General features: G+C 39.0%; 1 protein-coding gene across 1 annotated transcript in view; it reads right to left on the minus strand.

Annotated features, from left to right (window-relative positions):
- LOC147149956 (CUB and sushi domain-containing protein 1-like) overlaps nt 1-21,155 on the minus strand; it is a 434,959-nt gene that overhangs the window by 44,681 nt on the left and 369,123 nt on the right. Inside the window, exons 41-54 of the mRNA XM_086024950.1 lie at nt 18,582-18,700; nt 18,427-18,496; nt 15,824-15,940; nt 15,261-15,470; nt 13,253-13,441; nt 12,554-12,731; nt 7,866-8,011; nt 6,345-6,425; nt 5,394-5,507; nt 3,857-3,973; nt 3,449-3,520; nt 2,525-2,671; nt 1,583-1,771; nt 1,274-1,459 (exon numbers count right to left, since the gene is read on the minus strand). Coding sequence (XP_085881076.1) covers nt 1,274-1,459; nt 1,583-1,771; nt 2,525-2,671; nt 3,449-3,520; nt 3,857-3,973; nt 5,394-5,507; nt 6,345-6,425; nt 7,866-8,011; nt 12,554-12,731; nt 13,253-13,441; nt 15,261-15,470; nt 15,824-15,940; nt 18,427-18,496; nt 18,582-18,700 — 1,935 coding nt within the window. The remainder of the gene's footprint in view (nt 1-1,273; nt 1,460-1,582; nt 1,772-2,524; nt 2,672-3,448; nt 3,521-3,856; nt 3,974-5,393; nt 5,508-6,344; nt 6,426-7,865; nt 8,012-12,553; nt 12,732-13,252; nt 13,442-15,260; nt 15,471-15,823; nt 15,941-18,426; nt 18,497-18,581; nt 18,701-21,155) is intronic.

Here is a 21,155-nt window from a genome sequence, read left to right on the forward strand (position 1 = left end):
GAGGACTTGACTGTTTGGATTTGCTTTAACCCATTAAGGCCTAAAGCGCCTGGCTCAACATCTTCCCAAAACTTATGGCCGACAATAGACTCACCCTCTTAAACCTGAGGTTCTCCCAGAAATTCAACACCTACAAAATAATTTATATCTCAGTCCTGTAGCAGATATAAACATAATTCCAAAATAATTGGGGAGCTTAGACGTGGCTTTCACACAGGCAGAATTGATTATTATTTACCGTTTCAATCGAAGACGTAAAAATAAAGTCTCAGTGCAAGAGAAGCACTATTTTTAATTTTAAAAAATCGAGTGGTAATTACCATCCTCTATTCTGTTACACAGACGTCGATATCGTCATTGTCTACAAACATATATCTTAACCATATATGGCGTTCGACTGGTTCAAACTCCACAAGTGCGTCGTCTATAGCACTGCTATTACTTATTTCATTATGGTCGGAAAAAAATCTGCGACATCCTCCGAGGGGTCACGACACAGTCACGTGTAAATTATAATGCATTTAATTGGTTAAGAGACCGGGATTTGGATTAAAAAAAGAAAATGACGTAAACGCTCTCCTGGATTTAAGGGTAGCAAGATGCAACAGCGCTCCCGGCTTTGTGGTAGAAACGCGGTTATGCGCTCCCGTCTTAAAGACAGGAAGGTGGCTGTTTGAAGACCAAAACTATCCAATAGGAAATGCGTGCTTGAGCGCATCCTGAACTCTACCGAGATGCCCCTGAACAAGCACTACTACGTGGGTAGTGCTAATGCTAACTGCTAAAGAAGATAAGACCCCAGGCTGTTCATGTTAGCTGCTACTGAAAGCTGCTATTGCCACTTGTCATCAAAGGTAGAGAGCGTAGTGGTTAACTTTTCCTTTGACGGTTGTGTGAGTCCAAAGTGTTACAAAATAGCCATGTTGAATGGTAAAACATTGCCTACAATTAATTAATTTTAAGGTGACAGTTTGAGAAAAGATCAATACAATTTGCCCTCTGAAACGTTTCTTTTTGCACTTGAATCCTGAAATAAATTTCATTTAGCCTCGCAGGTGCCACTGTAGAGCATGTTAGACTACCGTAGTAGTTATTAGTCTTCAAACCTCATGGTTGTTCCTCTTCTTACTACGCTTCACGTTAACCTCTCTTTACATTTCACTCACCGTGAACAGAACATGTGAGGAGTCATAGCCCACTTTTGAACATTATTGAAATAAATCAGCCACAAAGGATTCTATTTCGCCCTCCAATCACAACAAGTAATACTTACGGAGACACCTTGGGGGTGTGGCAGAATTACTCCAGCTGCCGTCCTCCAAACACATTGCTGTGGCTGGTAGAGTGGGGTCAAGGTGATAACCATGTTTACAGTGGTAGGTCACCTGACTGCCCACATTGTAATGGTAGGCGTGAAAGCTGCCATTGCCTGGTGACTGAGGAATCCCACAGGAGATAGCTGCCAATCACAAAGAAAAGTGTTGTGGAAATAATCAATTCATCATCCCGAAAAACTTGCAAGTCGGATCACTCATATTTGATCTCACGGCGCTACTGTACTTATAGATGTTTATTATATTACCTTGACAGAACGGTGGAGGTGTGTCCCATTGGAATAGCCCATTGGGGTGGAGTCTACAGGTGGAATTCACAGATCCAACCAGTCGGTAACCATGGTTACAGTAGAACTGGAGTCTGCTGCCTGGGCGGAGTTTGGTTCGGTTGATAACGCCCCCATTCACTGGAGGATCATTAATACTGCAGTACGCAGCTGGAGAGACATTGAGAGAAAAAGCCAAAGCAAAGAAAGAATCAGTATGTTTCGGGACACAAAAAGAAAACTTTCCAGGGTGGGTGGAATGATTCTCCCACACATAACAACAAAGTGAGTCAGTAGTCATTATTTCCATGTCGGATATTTATCTTTTTAGAAGTATCTTACATCAGCCTCTCTTAAATGACTCAATGGCCTTTCGTCTTTCAGCTAACATCATGTGTTTGAAAATGCATCTGCTCTCTCTTTGCCACATGTTTTAAAACCCACATTGTTTGGGGTATAGAGGACAAGGGCTTCAAGTAGCCTAATTGCCCCTATAATTCTGTTGGAGATGAAACTAAATTGCAAAAAAATAAAAATCAGAACTGGAGTCTGCTATACCTTGGTGGCAGGGGGATCATTCATAGATTCATGTCATGTCATTCAAAAGATAGTATTTTTTTTTTTGTGTGGCAACTGCGAATAAAATGATTCTACCGGTACTTAATCTTTATGAATTTTGCAAATAATTATAATATCGGTGGTTATGTAACAGCAACTTTATTCAGACCACATTAACAATTGGAGGGGACCCAGTGGGATAACTAGTCTACCGCCATATATTTCAAATCTAAATATCAATTATTGTGTACTTGCACTAATCCTTGTTGTCACATTTATCAATCTAAGACATTTTTTTTTTGGCTTTTCTTTTTTCCCCACAATTTACATCGTGTATAATATACTGAATGTACGGCGTGCATGTACCTGAGTATCTTATCTTGAATCCTTTCTTGTTGGTTGCATGGTCAGTGGACCAGCGGAGGTAAAGCTGATTGGTTTTGGAGGTGAAGTTGAGTTGAGATGAATGATTTCCACTGAGAGCCACAAGCAAAGGGCTCTGTCCTGAGGATCCTGCAAGGAGCACATGATTAAAATATACTGTGAAACGACCAATGTGTACGTAGTCAAGCCCACATTTCGGATTGCATGGATAACTGCATAATTTGTTGGTAGCTGTCGCATTGCTCACATAATCCGAAAATGATAATAATATTAAAACACCTGTGTGGGATAATGCAAACCAAACAGATGATGCAAGCCTTTGTGTATGTTTAAATGTAATTTATTATTTCTATGGAATGTGTTTTTTGTTGTTGCATTTTGTAATGACATATTCATCAAGCTATGGCCAACTTGCGAGAGACCCACTAACTTTTTGTTCTAATTTATAATAAAAAGGTCCACTATTAACCACTGTAACGATTTTGGTATGCCATAATTGTCTTCGGACAGTAATATTCTGTTAAATTTCAATATAGTAGGGAGCTGAAAATGCTGAAGAGATATACTCTAGTACTTTCCCGATCATCATTGGTTTTGTGCAGTGAAATTAAAGTAATTTTGGAAACAACGTTTTCAAATCTCTTTAAAATACACATACACTCACACACGCCCCCCCCCCCCCCCCCCACACACACACACACAAAAATGTATTCTTTTTGAATTATTGTTACATAACAGATCAAGATCTCCTGAGGGGAAATTCTGCACACTTCAAATAAGAATTAACTACTGTGAATCTTGTTTGTGGCGGTGATTTCTATTATACACAGATAAGAGCAACAGAAGCATGTGAGTGTGTGTGTTTGCATGTGTGAGACAGCGATGGCGAGGTCAGGCTTTCTGTACCGTCAAATATTTCCAGCTCGTCAAATTGCTTCTCACTGTGGAACATCTCAACGTAGATATTGATGATGTAACCTGAGAGACAAAACAGTCATTTAACTATAAGCACATTAAGCACATTTCCCCCAGACACCATTGGGTACACCTGAGTTTGCTCATGAGATCCAATTCATAGCAAAAGGTGGATTATTCATTCAACATGTTTATCATTACGGTTGTAGAACTGCACTGCGCACTTTGGTTCCCTTATTTAGCAACATGATAAGAGACAAAAACTGAAGAACCTGAACTCAAAAAACTGAGAACGATTATCAATTGCAAAGGCAGAATTTGCTGGATCTCACTGAGTAAAAGTGTACCTCGTGACATGGCAGGTGATTGTGAACACAATGGATATTACGTCAAGTGCACCTGGAAGCATGCGAAGTAGCCAGGAGCAGGTCTGGCTGTTGGGGTAGTTGCTGGGGAACATGGGACTCAAAATGACTCCTGCTGATGACGATCTCTCCTCATTGGCTGGACACTGGGCTGGAAGGGTATGTATACACTAGCATGTTAAAAGCCATCTGAAGAGTAAAAATTTTTTCCAGAGCCTTTTTCCATTTCATTCAAGGTTGTCTTCCTGTTTACATGTGCACTCTGTATACTTTCCCTTTTGAGAAGAAAAGTGCGTGAATTATTCACATTAGCAATTGTTCACGCCGAATGTGTGATGATCGAACAAAGTGTGTGGATGCATTCTTTTCAATCCATTCATCAGCCTTGAGTACAAGCAAGTAGTACACAGGACATGCCGCTCCATCTCTAAGGGTGATGGCCATAAACACTTTCACATAAAAGAGGAGGTGAACTCTAATTGTGCCCAAGGAGCCTTAAGTTGCAAGATGCTAGTGTAAGAGCACATCTTTTAAACACAATGGGCAGAGCAACGGTGAAGGCTGAGCTTCTCAGCAGCTCTTCTTTTGGAAAAGGAACAACAAGTGACGCATGCCAGAGCTCTCTCGTCTCACGAATTCCACCAAAAAATCTAATTCATTTCCAGAGTGGATGCGCTGATGATGCTTACATAAAAAGTGTTACTCTCGAGACGCTGACATTCTAAATGCTGCTTCACTGTCTAAATAAGAAAAATATAATTAAAAGAAGAGAAATAAATGGATATGATAAATGAAAAGAGTTTGTAATCATGCAAATGTGATGTTAGGATAAAAAAGGTTGCGGCTGTGGTGTGTACGACAAACAAACAAAGTGGTATATTTTCCTCCTTGCAGGTATAAAGGTTTTTGAAACAATGTTTTGCATTTGAGTGGAAAAACAATATTAAACTTTTTGGGACAAGACATATAATTTTCACAAACAATGATATGATCGACGGTACGCAGAAAAAAAACTGTTTATATTGTGTTGTATATTTAAATATCTCTGTCCCACACTACGACAAAAAAACAAAAACATTAGAAAATACAGTATGTTGACTTGCTTCCCACCTGCAAAAAATAAATGTAAATACTTTTTTCACATATAAAAACAACTATTTTTTTTCAGTGGGTTGGGAATTCCCGAGGCTGTTCTCTAGATTTTTACCATTGTAATAGACAAGCTTGGAAATTAACTAGTTCATCTTTTATTGTGCTTTATTTTTTAAAACATAGTACATCACGTACAAAGGAGCATTAGTGCCATATTGATAAAAAGTAAATTGCGAGGAAAAATACCGCAAGAATAAATTCAGCTGTCATTGTCTCTTTGTCATCTATTAATTATCTATTAACCATTCAGTGGAACTCTTACTAATAATGATTCCGATGTGACATGGCTTTTCAAATGTATTCAAAAGTGGAACTTGCAAAGATAAGCAAAAGTCCTCAACCCTAATGAAGCGTACATTTATGCTCACAATTACATTTTCAAACAAGCAGTCCCTGGTATATGTAGAATGCTGCCTTACCTTGACATGTTGGGGGTGGGGCCTCAAACAGTAAATGTGAGTTGAGTGTGCACATGAGCTCCGCCTTCCCAACCAGTGTGTATCCAGGGAGACAACGATAAGCCACAATATCGCCTGGGGAAAATAAATAAATAAATAAATAAATAAATAAAATATATGTATACATACATACATAATATACATACATACAGACACACATTTTCAGAATCATGTGCTAGAAAATCCACACATGGACTAGTGGGAACTTGTGATAATGTTACATTTACTGTTCTAATGTTGAAGTGTCTTGACCTGCCTTGATGAAGGTTTAATGTGTGGCGTCATGCAAACCTTTTTCTAAATGTGTATACCTTCATGTTCCCCTCTCAGTATTGTGTTAAAAAAGTCCAAATATCAAATGCTATTTCTTTTGTCAGGTAAGCGACAGTTTTTGCAAGATAAAAATGGATGATTTTTCTAAGCGAGTGAACAGGAACATAGTTTGGTCGCAGTTGATGCTGTTGTTTTTTTTTTTGCAGGAAGATGATGACATGTTTTACTGCAAAAGACTACATTTTGCATACTCCTGACGCGGAAAATTGATGTATGCTGTCAGTTTATGTTCAAAATTACACCTAAGGTTGATTTAAAAGGTCACATAGGCTGAAAAGCAAGAGGCTATGAGCACATTACATCATAACGTGCTGAGGAAAAATAGAGGCCTTGACAAGTGATTATTTCCCCCAGAATTGATGTTTTTCAAAGCCTCAGCACATATTTAATCACAATGACAATATATGCTTTATTTGAGTATAGATGGTGGATGGTTATACATCAGACAATGCAATTCAACGAGTACTGTCTGAAAATATTTAGGCCGGATAACATGGAAACAATGAATCGTTCACTTTGATTCCCCCTCACACTTCATTACAATATCAATTGATCGTATATAGTATTCTGGATTATTACCTAATAGGAAATCCTCATCCTCATAGATTGTGTCAGCATTCTCCACTACAGGGGGAGGAGGGCATTTCTTCAGACGGTAGGCTGGAAAGAATAATAAAGTTGTCAAAGTTGGATTAAGGAATATAGAACACTGTAAGAATGTAATTGCACATTTGTCATTTTATGTGACGCTTGTGTGAATAGTTCTAAGAAGCTGAAACAATTATAGCTATTCATATTACATAGTACATTTATGCTGTGCAACACAAACATGGCCATTGTAATACCCTTTTGTAAAAAAACTTAGGGGTTGAAAATTGGATATGACAAATAATTTGACTGTAATTAATTGTTGTTGTTTTTATGGTACAGTGAAGTGCTAGTGAAGTTTGAAGACATAATGTAAGTGGTGTGAATATATTTCTGAGAAAAGCCAGTGGGCTAAAATGACAATTGATTGTTTTCCTTATGTTCTCTTTATACACGTTATTTTAGAGCTACTGTTTAAAATGAAGATGTAGCAGAAGCGTTGTGAATATATTTCTGAGAAAAGCCAATAGGCTGATCTGGTGTTGGTAGTGATTTCATTGTTGTTTGTATTTCATTTTCATAATATTATACTATAATATGTATAATCATATTACATTATGTACTATTTTAGGATTTGGGGTATTTAATTTCTACTGTGCATTTTCATCTAGTATTTTGTTATAATTTTGTATTTTTTTAGTTTTTAATATTGTATATTTTTCCAATGTTACTTGAACAATTTGTAGTTGAAAAAAAGTTTAGCTTTAAATAAAAATGTGATATACTGTGAAACTGCATATATCGGTGTGTGTACGTGCAGAGGTATTGTCATCTGGAATAAAAAGCACTGTTTTAACTTTAATAGTTATGTTTATTTTTCGCCATAATCACATATGTTCTCCTAACATATAGCTGTAAGTAAAGACAAAGTTGAATTTTGTGTCCTAGTGACAAACCTCTGTAATTTTACTTAACGGATGGGCATTAGTTCAACAATTATCCAACATAAATGACTATGTCGTCAGGGGCCAAAATGCTGTGTTCTCCTAAAAAAAGGTTGTTGGTTAAAAAGCATTTGAACTTAGTCGGATGTGTTTAAAAAACATACAAACTGGCATTAATGTGAAGAAGTAACACCAGTTTGCACAAAACATGTTCAGTGGCAAGAAATCATACTGTTATGTTGTCACGATTTGTATTTATATGTTTATAAGTAACTTTGTTACTTCCTTTGGTTAAACATACACTGATATGTGTGGGGAACTTAGCGCATCATGGCGAATTCTCAACAAAGATTTCTATGTTGAACAACATTTTTTGGACGGAATGCAAGGACGCAAGCTTTTTAAGATGTCGAGGACGGGCGAGGTCGCAGTATGATAATGAATAAGGACGGAGGGACGAGGATGGAAGGGTAACCAGGTCGCAGGCGGAAAAGGGTCAAGTGCCCAGCTCTGATAAAAAGACGTTTTGGGCTCCTCGGAGTTTGAAATAATGGTTGTGTTTGCGTACCATGAAAATTGAGTATGAAGAATCCTCCGGTTGAAAAGTCCGAGTGAAAGCGGATCAGAACCTTGGAGCTGGAACTGTAGGCTGACTCTAATGCCGTGTTGCCGCTGAAGACTCCCAGCTGAGGACTAGATGCATCTGGACCATCCCTGCATGAGGGCCAAGAGGGAGTACAGACATGCGACAAAGAAAATGAAAACTGACTGCATAAGCAGAAGCTTTCTTATCCGGTACATACAGGAAAAACGTGAGCTATTTTAACGATCCAAATTTATACTCTATCATCACTCAGTCTCAACAAGTCGAGCCCTTAAAATCACAAGATGACACAATGCAAAATAATTAAGTATAACCAGATGCTGTTTGAGCATTATTACCTCCTTTGACATAACTTTTAATTTGCTGCCGTCGAGTAGCATTTGCTGTCTAATTTTAACTATATATTTACTGCTTCACAATGAAACTAGGTACATCTTGTTGTGAAGAGGAAGTAAAACGAGAATAAATGAGAAGCTATTATGAGAAGCTATTATATACGGTAGGTAGTGCATGTTCATCTAGGTCTGGGGTGGCAGTGATTTATATTTTGGTACCTTTGTTTGCATTTTCACCCTTTTACAAACAAGTTCATTGAACAAAGCCCTTGGATTAACGGCTTAACTTAGCTCATTAAATATTGAACGCCGTTGAAAGGTTACATTTTCTAAAGTTCCTAAATGCACCTTTTTGTTTTTAATGAGCATGCATTTGGATTAAACAAGGCTGGTAAAATTTTAATTCAAAAAGAGTGCCTGGAATCTCTTGGCTGCTCAATAATTCAAGGTCCTCTGTAGGTGTTGGAACTCATTTAGTGAATCAAAATGTACTATTTGTCTATTTAAGACAAATTGAATATGGAGTGTTGAGAGGTTCTTGTTTTTCCGCCTGAAACTCACACAACCACAGTATTTATTGCCAAGCCCTCCTTCTATTTTCTACAATTTGATTTAGTAGATTATTTGGTGTCTTGTATCTATAATTCATGCTTAATTTTGAAAAGTGCAAAAATTCTCCTTTGGCTCGATAACATCCTGCACTTAACTGGAGCTGGCTGTTCATATCTTTTATCAAGGCATCTCTTCCACCGAGTGCATGGTGCAAGTTTGTGAGCTAGTTTGTTTTGAGTTTGTTTTAACATCAGCTGACCACAAATTTGAACAGGAATGATACATGTATAGTATATATTTTAGAAGACAGAAAGATGAATGTGCTCCCCAAAATCATTTCAAAGTAAACTGATGTCTTTGCTGGATATGCAAAATGTATATGTGAGAATTTGGATTTGTGACTACGATGCTTACTGTAAAGGGAGATTCAAATGTGAAATATCAGCGTAATATTACCATATTGCAATACATCATACGTGTCACCTTTTCTGGCTTGGAAGAATGCAGAGTGGAGTATCTTTGTCTAAGTAACATTGTCTTGCTAAATAACAACAGCAATGATTGGATTCGATGCTGTCAAATGGAGTATGTACAGTTGTGGTGAGCAGATACGACAGTCTACAATCATCATGAAAATGAAGGTAGTATACTTGGGGGCTTTAACAGTTGAGTGGAACCATTGTGTCACCAGTATAGAACAAGGAGCTAAAGTAATCTGAAATATTTGAATTCACCTTAAATCAACAGCTAAACGTTCCAACGGCCAAAACGTTCCAACAGGACAATGATTGGAAGCGCAATCAAAACTGCTTTTGGAATTGATAAAGTAGGCTACCACCCTAAGGCCTCCAGCCTGGAAAAAGAATTGATCAAATAGATTGAAAAACATCTCAAATGAATACAGCAGTCCTACCCATGATAGGATTTTGGACACAACTGTGTGTACTTGCAAATAATATCCAACTATCACCGAATGCAAGAAACAGTGTGCTGGTGTCATTCAGCAGCAGGCAAAACACAACAGCGAACGTTTGGCAACATCCCCTGACATTTGGATGCAGTCGCTGCCACCGTTCCCCAGGAGTTAATGGGTATGCTGAGCCCAAAAGCAGCACAAATCAGTGAGATATGAAGAACATACTGTAGCAATGTACAAGAAGCGGCATTCAGCACTAGTATGATTAATGAGAACATGGAACAAAAGAGGACTGGTGAAGGGAGAAGCCAGAATAGATGCTAAAAAAAGGACTTGCAGTAGAAGCAATATTAAGTTCGAGTAGCATTATTATTATTTTTTTTTACCAAGCGTGCTTTACATAAACTGAAGCAAGCCATCCTTATATAACAGAATTTGAAAATGTATGTGACATGCTTTTTATCAAAATATTTGCAGCGTTGCAACTTTTTGAAAGACAGATTAAGTGCACAATAGGAAGGGATGTCATACATTTTGAACGTCTGACGGACCACACGCTAACACTTTTGTCCAGTCTTATCTCGTCACCGAAAATTCATGTACGTCACGTCATGTTTTCGTCATCAAAGAGCCACGTTTAGCTCTTCGCCGTCTCGTTATCGTCATGAAAAAAGGGGCGTTAACGAAATATTTCCGTTGTCGTCATCGTTGACGAAAACAACACTGTTCAAGGATAAAGTGTTCGACACGCAGGGATGAATCAGCATGAGCCTATAATGATAGTTTAGAGTAGTTGAAAAAGTTTAATAAATACTAAGTTTTGAAATCAATGAATAATCATTCTAACAATCGTGATTTCCATCTTGATCAAAATAATCGTGGTTATTATTTTTTTTCCAATAATCATCCAGCCCTACCTTTAAATTAGGATCGGGAACAGATTTAGCAGGTCCCAACAGCACAAAAACAAAATGTTACCTCACTTGTTTTATTTTGGTCCCAGGGATCCAACAGCAGACTTGATAAACCAAAGAGCTCTACGATAGTCGTCAACACAGCGGTGGACCATTAAGAGTTGCAAACATACAACTTTCATTAGTCCCTTCAGAGGCCATGAGAAATGTTTTGGATGCATCATTAAATGCAACCTCTAGCTTTTTTAATGTTTATTTCACTCTAAGGGCAGTGAAAGGGGCAGCATGGATAGTAGATGCTGGAACAGCTTGTTTCAATGTCATCTCAATGCATGTGAAACTTGCATGATATCATGATATCTTGTGCATGTGACACTGATACCGCATTGTTGGCATACAATTGCTGAAATCATACAAATACAAATCCTGATGATAGTGCATAATCGTTTATTATTTGGACAACCCGATTAAGGACAGTAAAGCAGCCATATCTACTTAGTTTTGACCAATCGATGAAAAAAAGATGAAGACGAAAAATAAGCTCCTTTCGGCAATCCTATTTGCTTCCAAATATATTCTTAACAGACACATATTTTTCAAGAATATGTTCCCAGCATGCCCGCTAGTTGAAACACAGCATTCTGATTAATATTGCGTTTGTGGATTAATAAGAGTTAAGCAGTAAAATCCACCCCTTTTTAGACATTTTATGGGGCGGGCATTTTGTCACTTCTGTCGACTGAAAATGACATCACAGCTGCTCAGGGCTCAGGTAACGACCAATCACAGCTCAGCTTCAGAAAACAGGTCAGCCATGATTGGTCATAACCTGAGCCCATAAATATATTCTTGAAAAAAATATGTTTGAGTTGACTTCCCTTTAAAGAGGTATATGTAAATTGATCTGTGCAATTCTTGTTTTAACTAATGTCACATTGTAATTTATATTATTTATTTTTGCTACACTGTCACGTCGAAAAGGGATTTTCTACCGGTCAGCGCAGTGTTCCGTGAGCATAAGCATCATAAGCATCATCAAAATCCTCCCGCAACTGTTGACTCACATGGTTGTGGGCTTTTCCTAACATATACCAATAGACTCTGAAGGGCAGCACAATTGGAAGCAAGTGCTCACTGATTGCATTGTGAATATATGACTTTCAAAGTGCCTGCATTTGAACTGCTCACTCTATAGCTTGACTCTTATGCCCTCAAATTAAACGGTCAGACCAGTTTCACTTGATTTTAGTTCCACTCAAAGTAAATTCACAGACACACAAGCAAGCAACTCGTAAGTGAGAATATTGTCCAGAGGTGACCCAAACTTATCAGATGGAGCCCAGTCCCTCTGGATTTGAGAACCCAGCTCCAGTACTCCTTTCATTACATTCCCCACTCCCCACTGAATCTGATCATTTCTACCAGAGTTACTGAGACTCCCTGGGCTCTTGGGCTCTGTCGTGGCTGGTCCACTGAGTCAGATTAAATTGGTCAGTGGTCCCATTGTAAATTCATTGCTCTCACACTCCCTGTATTACAATCTTAGCCCCACACTGAATCCCATTATAGCTACAGTAGGGCCAGGGTGTGCATAAACCGTATGTATCAGGAGGCTATGTATTTGGGATCCCTGCAAATCCACCAAAAAGCAACCAGTACAATGAGACTCATATACTCAGAGCCATAAAATATGATACACTTGCACCTGTAATGAGCTGTCTCACAAATTCTGCAGTGCATCACACTGAAAGGCTGTCAAATACATATAGAGTATTTGTAATGTTTTTAGCGATATGAGTATGGTGTATGGTGCAATACAGTTGTACACCACCGCAAATATACCAATAATAATAAACATACATACAACTAGAAAAGTCTGTCCATAGATCAAAAGGAGTGCATTTTATTTGCACATTCCAGTGGGGTTACACTTACCATACGGCAATGTAATCAGTGACAGGCTCAGTCTGCAACAAGGTAAAGTTGATGTAAACTCCATGTCCGTGTGGAACGGCGATGAGCCAGCTACAGTCTTGAGAGTTGGGGTATTCATTCGGGTACTGAGGCGAATAAATGGTCCCATTTTCAGCTGTGACATTGTAGCCACAGGGAGCTATAAAGGCACAGTCATAAAATATTATTTATCTGAAAGTTAAGGACAATTTTAAAACATGTTTCAAGACTTGAGAAAAATGGAAGAGGGGCTCGAGCCAAACGCTAGCTCAAGCTCAAGTAGGAATGGGCATTATAATCTATTAAAATTTAGTGTGTTGTAATGAATTGATTTTTGATTGTCTGTGTCTTGAAATAACCATAGCAGCATAGGCTGCAAATAGCAGAGGTGCTTGTTATTTTGGTCCAATGTATCTGCATTGTGTTCTCAAGAATAACATGACATCCGCTGTGGAAGTTGAGCTACATCCACGCAGACACTTGTGCAATGGCACAAATCCTCCGGGCAGAAAAAAACCCATCACCATTAAAAATAGAGGAGAGACAGTCTCCCATTTCATGAAAAAAAACAAAAAAAAAAACTGTTTCAATTATTGATTGATTTCTCTCCATCACTATTCAAAACTAAGTATGAAACCTAGATATACAAGACTTTAATGCACCATATTGACTTGTTCTTACCCTCGCAGCGTGGAAATGGGTGGTTCCACTTTCGGTTGGTCCCGTGCAGACATGTCAGGACTGGGTGTCCAATCAAAACATAGCCAGGATAACACAGGAATGTTATTGACCGGCCTGCACTGTAGTCACTGTTGATGATGTCACCATTGGCGAAAGGAGAAGGATCCTGACAGTTCTGAAGTTGATAAGCTAAAGACAGACATTACGTTAGTACATAAAATGTATTAAAAATCATTTGAACATATTTCATGCACAATGATATTGGCCAAACGCAATGTGATGGGCAAAACCAATTCAGTCACGAACCAAAACTGGATCAAAACCCTTTCAGATTGACCGGATTAGCACTAATGCCCATGGACAGGTATCCTACATACTGTAGTTATCTGGCACATGTAGGATGCATTAATTTGCATCACAAGCTTCAAGAACATTAATGGTTCATTTTGGGCACACAACATTAAAAGTCCTGAATAAAAGCAGGCATGACTGATAAGAAAATTGGCGGAACTGTAAAGTAAATGTGTTGAAAAAGGTAAGGGCAATTTGCAGCACAGTATACACGTTGAAAGATGTGTACTGGCACACATATGTTGCCATTTTGTATTTGCTCAACAGTCATGTGTCCAGATGGGAGATGTCTCAAAGGATACTTCAGAATGACAGGACTCAGCTGCAGTGGGCTTTTAGCTCTATGTGATGGTTAAACAAAACAAAACAAAACAAAACAAAAAGAAACAAAACAAAACAAAACAAAAAGAAACAAAACAAAATAGAAAGAAACAAAACAAAACAACACTCATACACATTCCTGCCTTGACATACGAGTTTTACTCGTTCTGTGACCACAATTGTAAGTCAGTACACTCATATTTCAAATCATCTTGGTGGTGAAGGAACAAATTACTCATACCTCAAGGCACGATTATATATACATAAATTTGGTGGAACAGGTTGTGGAGTGGGCAGCACGGTGGTCAACTGGTTAGCACGTCCGCCTCACAGTTCAGAGGTCGTGGGTTCGATCCCGGGCCCAGCCTCCCTGTGTGGCGTTTGCATATAATGACAGAATTATAGTATAATATTGGACTGGAATTTCAGTTGTGGCAAGATAGAAGAGGGGGGGAATTTAGAGTTCTTAGTTTATTTTTGGAAAGATCTGCTACTCATTCATGATTTGATCTCATTTGGTTTTGTGATCTTGTTTTACTGTATACACATTAGGCAAGAAATAAAGGTGCATTCCTCACACAAGGCGATCAAGTTGAAAAGAATGCAACTAATGAACAATTAATCACCAAATTTCATTTGTAATATTCTCCATCCCTATCCAAACACTAATACAGTACTGTATTTAAAAATATTATTTCTCCCAGCCCAGTTGGGACAGCTAACATAGTCTCTGTACAGACCATGGGATTTAGAAGGGACATGAATCAGAGTGACAGGACTTGACCGTTGCAAATTAGGGTGAATACAGGGGCAATTATCTCATGCATGTAAATGTAGGTGAGCTTGTGTGTCCTTTAGCAAGACAGGTTATGCTGCCAGGCAGACCCACAGTGACATGCTTTGTGTTTTTGATGAGAACCACTCGAGGGTAAGAGCAAAGTAGGCAATATGTCAGCTCCTCATGGGGGCTTTGCTTACATTCCATCCCTTTTAAATGATTAGAGCAAAGCCATATGGTTTGTATTGAAAAAAAAAAAAAAATTCTTAAAAATCACTTCTCCACTGATGAAAGCTTGAAACCTTTCATCATACTCTCCATTAGTTGAAGGGGGCTGCTGCATTTGGATGCCAATCAATCATAATCTATCAGTACCATGCAATGAAGCATTTTTTTTTTTTAATTTCATCATCAAAACAACATGCGTGAGTTGAGTTGAGTGAAACTAAACAGATGGTTCAAGGCTGTTTGGTTTGTCAATTTCAATTAAAAAAGTGTTCATTTTCTGTTTGGAGCAAACCGATTGATGTCACTCGTGACCATCAAAGGGCAACTCACCTTGATACGTGAGTTTAAACCCCATCCTGTTCTCTGAATGGTCACTGTAGAAGTGAATGATGGTCTGGTGGGTGGTGCTTAGAAGAGAGGGCAGGACTTGTGAACCAGTGAACTGTCCAATGAGGGACGAGCTGTGCTGTGGTCCCGACCGCACTTCTAGGAAGTCATGGTTGTCTTCAGAGGAAAAATTTTGGAAGTGAATATGGGCTCCTGGGATGAAATACAAAACAAACAATTTAAACAATTTAATATTGACATATGAAATATACTAGCATCATTTTGAAATATGACAAATATAAACACAGGGAAAGGAATGCGCTCACTGTTAAATTTCTCAACACAAATTCAGGGAAGAGCAAGCACATTTCTTGCACATATTCCAAGCCTACAACCAGACGTTATCAATGTCAAATTTAAAACACAAGACATCACACATTTGCCTCTAATTAAACATGCAATAAGGCTTTTAATAAACCATGTATCACTCCTGCTAACTACACCAAAAGATGTACTGACAGTGCTTCATCCTCTCAAGGAATTATCTTCCAGCCCATAATACTAACCATATCCTGTTGGCAAGATAATTTGCCAGGTGCAGTCTAGGTTGCCAGGGTAGTTGCCTGGGAAACCCGGACTCAGAATCACTCCAGTGACCTCAGACAATGCCCCGCCACAACGAGCTGACGGGATGAGGGAAAGAAAGGCTAGTGTTAACGAGGCACCACATGCGCTTCAACTAGGGTTGGGCGATATGGGCAAAAAATATATATATATATATATATCGTTATTTTTTCAAAAAACTCGATAACGATAATTGGACGATATTCTACAAAAAAATATTTTAAATCTGCACTTGCTTCACAGACCAATTTTGGATGTACAGCGTTAGTGAACAACATCTCTTTTAAATTGCTAAATACAGCTTCTGCAAAACAATGATATTCTATGACAGTACTTAACAAAAAAGAACAAAAAATTATGTGTAGAGTTACATTGATTTTTGGGAATATTTATGTCATTTAAATGTCTCTGCTGTTATTCCATAATGATGTGACATTTTGAGCTGCAGTAAGAACTGGTGTACCACTGCCAACTACTACAGCGATCAGAATGAGAAAAAATGTATTTGATTTGTGACGAAGTGTCACCCAGCGAGGGGAAAAAAAGACGTCGTCATGACAACACCCATTTTCATACGTTGCCAAATGTATTCAGAATAAAGTTGAATAACAAAACCGCAATTTACCTAAAAGTACATTTTCCCACTCATTGATCGCTGTGATATGTAGACTTGTGACTTTATTCAAGTTTGGGTGTATGCTGTCGTCACACTAATAAACCGTCGTAGTTTGTGCAACATGCCTCGGGAATACAGGCTAGTTAGGAATGATGTGGACTAAAAGCGTGTAAACTGCATGTTAACCGATCATCCAGGATGTCACGTTGGACTTGCTCGCTAAAGTACTGAGTGTGTATGTGCGTGAGTGCGTGCGTGCGTTTATATTTGTTGGTTCAACTCGGCGACTCTTTTCTGAGTGTGTGTGTGTGTTTAAGCTTTTGTTTAGCGTGCTTGCGCGGTCGCCAAGTTTTCCTCGTAATCCATATGGCTCGTGGTGCAACAGAATTGCTCTTCACGGTGACCGTTTTGGCACATGACCGGGTCCTGCCCGCTGATTCGGCGAATGATTATCACTTCCTCCTCCTCTGCCGTCAATGCACACTGATTTTTCAGCATTTCCTCATACTTTGCGGCCGTCGACTGACTCGAGTCAGAGGCAGTATTAATACTCAGTAATGTAAAATTACACATCGTGAAAGCAAGATTGATGAACTTCACTCCACTCTAGCTTCAACACAAACAATATCAAATGGGGAAAAACACCAACAAAAGCAAAAAGAGGCAAAATAAAGGCAAGTATTAAAACTGCCTCAGCGGCAGCTAGCAAAGCCACATTGAAAAGAACAAAGGTAATTTTTAAGAGGAGATAAAATGTTTGTTTTTTTCTTTTTCCCCATAAGCAATCTAATAACAAGTCACTCGTAATAGTATGACCGCAAATTTATACTTATCTTGAGATGGGGACTTTCGAGGATCCTATCAAGTTACTCGTCACTACCACTCTTCACTATATGTTTCTGCTTTTTAAACAGTCTAAAGACAGTGTAAGTCTGTCCCACAGAAGCATACTAAAATCACCTCTTTTGGTGGGTTTGGTCATTATTATCCAGACAGTAGTGCTTTTAATAATATTTTATAGTGATGTTACCCGATGACTATTTGTATATTGGAGGTCTGGAGAAATAGACAACAATCGCTGGACTAAGAGCATTACATTTCAGTTCCTGCGGTACTCATTCATTAAAATGACAATTTTATTTCTTAATATTACAAAGGGATTACATTTTTCCCAATATTTTTGTTGCAAAATAACAACAATAACAATAACAATATTACGACTTCGGCACAATATTGCTGCTTAATTTTTGTAATTTAATGTTTTAATTTTTTCCCTTTTCTTTCTTTTTTTTCATTTGAAGTATAACTTCTATTCCTTCATTTATCTGTGCTAGTGGAGATTTCAGCAAGAGAGACAGTAATTTGTGAATCACTGAAAAAGAACCTAATTTCTTGGCTGTATTGAACAAAATTACTTGAAAGACCAAATATTGTTTAAAATTCATATAGTCATTCAAATTGAATTTAAGCAAAAAAAACCCCATTTTGTTGCAGTACCACTTGATTTGTCATACTGTACGTTTACGACGTTTATACACAAACACTGCGGCGAGAGGAGCAGGATGCCCGGCTAAGAATAGCTTGTCCCGGACAAGGTCGGTTTTAAATGAAATTGACCTGCTACAGATGTTCACCAAGAGTAAAGTATTGGGGTCATAACACAAACACCAATGTAATCAATTCTTTTGTGAACAAGTTCAGAAGCTTTAACTCTTGGCCACAAAACTGCTTTCACAGAACCGCTAGTCCTTGTGTATGTTACTGTGAATCAATCAAAAGTAAACTGTGTTCGATTGCTTGCAGTGTTCATCGACTGCAGGTGGATGTTTATTCCAAACGTTTTTGCACCTTTTATCATTCATAACACTAACCAGAAGAGCAACCTCTGTGTCTTTAAGTGAGAGTGTGTGCATGTGAGTGTGTCTGTACCTATGCAAAGAGGAGGTGGGTAGTTCCATCTGCGCACAGTCCCAGGCATGCAGGAAATATGAGAGTGGCCCTTGAAGTGACAAAAAAAAAACACATTCAATCAATTATTTTTGAAAATAGTATTGTTACTGTAAGTTTGGTGGCATAAGTGTTACCTGTAAGGTGTATCCAGGCTCACAGGTGAATGCCACTACCTCATTGACCATGAATCTGTCTCCTGTTTTTATGCCATTTGCTGGAATCATCGGCTCAGGACAGGTCGTCAGACCAACCGCTGCAAGGTTTAAGGGAAAACAATGACTCCGGGGGTGCATACTTACATGACAGTCTTCACACTAACGCCTACAGATAATTTAAAGTCTTAATTAACCGACCGTGTTTTGGAATTTGGGACTCATTAAACTGCGGTAACAGGGTTTTTCTAAATTTGGTTGGTGGCTCTGTATGGGGCCACCATCTGCCAGAACCGGCACTGGCCCACTATATTATATGAGTTGTTTCAACGATTATTTCATATTCATCTTTATACTGTATTATTTAAGCCTTTAAGAAAATATTACTTCTATGTAGTAACAGTACTTTTTGTGCACGTTCGGTGTTATTTTTTTTTCAGAATAAAATCTGAGTATTTAGTCTTTGACATTTTCAGGGCTCATATTGCGCCTAATAAAACGGTGCGCCCAATGGGCTGAAAAATACGATAGTTTGAAAATGTTTCAACTGCGAGTGGCAATAAACAGCTTGAACCCTCTTTTTTGAAGAATTGGTCATGAATTCCACACATTGCTCAGATTGCATCTCAAATGTATGCTTGCAAGTCAAAGCAAAAAAAAAAATCCACGCCCCATCACATTTAATAGACTTTTCGATGCTTTTCCTTTGCTCGATCGCTCCTAATGTTAATCAAAAAACAGCAATCTCGTTTCCGGACTAGATGTTTGCATGGCTTGTGATAAATGAGTCCCGTGATGATCAAAATTATTGAACACTTATGAGTAAATTATAATGCTTTGATCAATTTGATGATGAAATACATGCAGCAGATGAACACTAGATGCTTCTTGTGCTTGTTGTTTTGTTCCTATCGTTGACATGTAGGATTGGAGAAATGTTTTATAACGCCTCTGGGATGGAGTGAGGTGATCAGGTACTGTACATATCCCCAACACAATTAAGGTTCAACTCATTCAGGTTGACAGAGGTGAGCCCTTCATTAACTAGCATTAGAAGAAGGGAATCTGCGTGTGTGTGCGCCTTCCATTTGTTTGTGTGTTTCAATCCTAAACTTCTGCAGGAGACTGCCCTGGAGTAAGTGGTTACCATGGCAACACTAGGGCGGAAGAAGAATAAAGGAAGGAAGGGTGGAAAGGAGTGCATGTTTGTGTGTGTGTTTGTATGTGTGTCTGGTCTTGTTTGTTCATCATCTACCTGCCTACCAGCAAAACAATGTGATCCCGCAGAGCGCGCACACTTATACGCATGCATCCAAGCACACACAAAGACACACAGTTGCCTTGTTGTACGTGCGCTGACATTTGGGAGCGCACTCGCCTGCCTGTATGGGGAGGAGGACACTTCTCTAAGATGAAGCACAAGTGAAAGAGCTGCATGCGACATTCACACTCGGTGCATTATTAGTCGGAGCTTCATGACAACTGATCAATGAAACTAGTCCATTTGGCTGACCATCCCTCTTTCTTGTACTCTCTCTTTCTCTCACTCCCTACGGAGAAATATAAGATGTGATACCATTTAAAATGCTGACAGCGTGACAAAGCAACCCTCTATGGGCACTCAGCTACAGCTAGGCAGTGTCAGCATTTTAGTCAAAACTTACAAGATTTATGACAAAGGGCCGTCAGTGAGTGAAACATGATGAGAATATTACTTGTCACGCGTTCCTTCCCACTTATATAACAAGTAACGTGTTCGAGGCGCATCAGCAACAATGGTGAGCAATCTATGAATCTTTGTGCGTGGCTAGCACAACTGCCTTACATTCCCAAAACATGTACTGTATGTATGTTAGCTTCCAGAGCTAACTTCCGGGCGTTCCGCCTATGTGACGGACCGGTCCATCTATCCGTCACTGACGGACGCCCGTTTTGCTGACGGTTGACGAACGACTGTTGCAATTTTAAAATAGACGGACTAAGCGTAGTCAGACGACCCTTTACTTCATCCGTCATTCAGCCGTCATTACCACCACGCAGCGAGCGTGGTGAGGAACAATAGTGAGTTGTAGTTGCCTGGGGGACAGATGTGATTGATGGACCAGGGCTGTGAACAGTTTCCAAGGCGCAGTGAGTTATTCGTTTTGTTCAAATAATCGTCTATCGTCTATTTTTGCAATGAGTCTTCAATGGCCGCGACGAGGCTGTTTGTGTATAGAGAGACACAAGACAGTATTTTGCATTCAAGCGCGCCTGTATTTCCTCATTCTGACTTCACGTACACCGCTCCTCTCTCCTGCTGCTGGGGCATACCACTACAAGGAGGGGGAGGGCAATGCCACAATTCCTATAACAGAGGCCTCCGTTTCCCATTGGCCGCAGCCGAGATTTGCACCTTCGTGTGGTGAGTCCTTTGTTTCATTTCAAATATTACTGGCGGGGTAGGGATGCGAAAGTGAGTGAAAGTTTAGTCGGACTTGTTGACGGACGGCCATTTAAAATTAGAGGCGGATCGGCCTATAGACTGGTACTTTTTTTTCCCCCCCGGAAATAAGG

This window comes from Filicampus tigris, chromosome 3 (genome assembly GCF_054856515.1).
Source record: "Filicampus tigris isolate MCC_2025a chromosome 3, RoL_Ftig_1.0, whole genome shotgun sequence".
NCBI classification, from domain to species: domain Eukaryota; kingdom Metazoa; phylum Chordata; class Actinopteri; order Syngnathiformes; family Syngnathidae; genus Filicampus; species Filicampus tigris.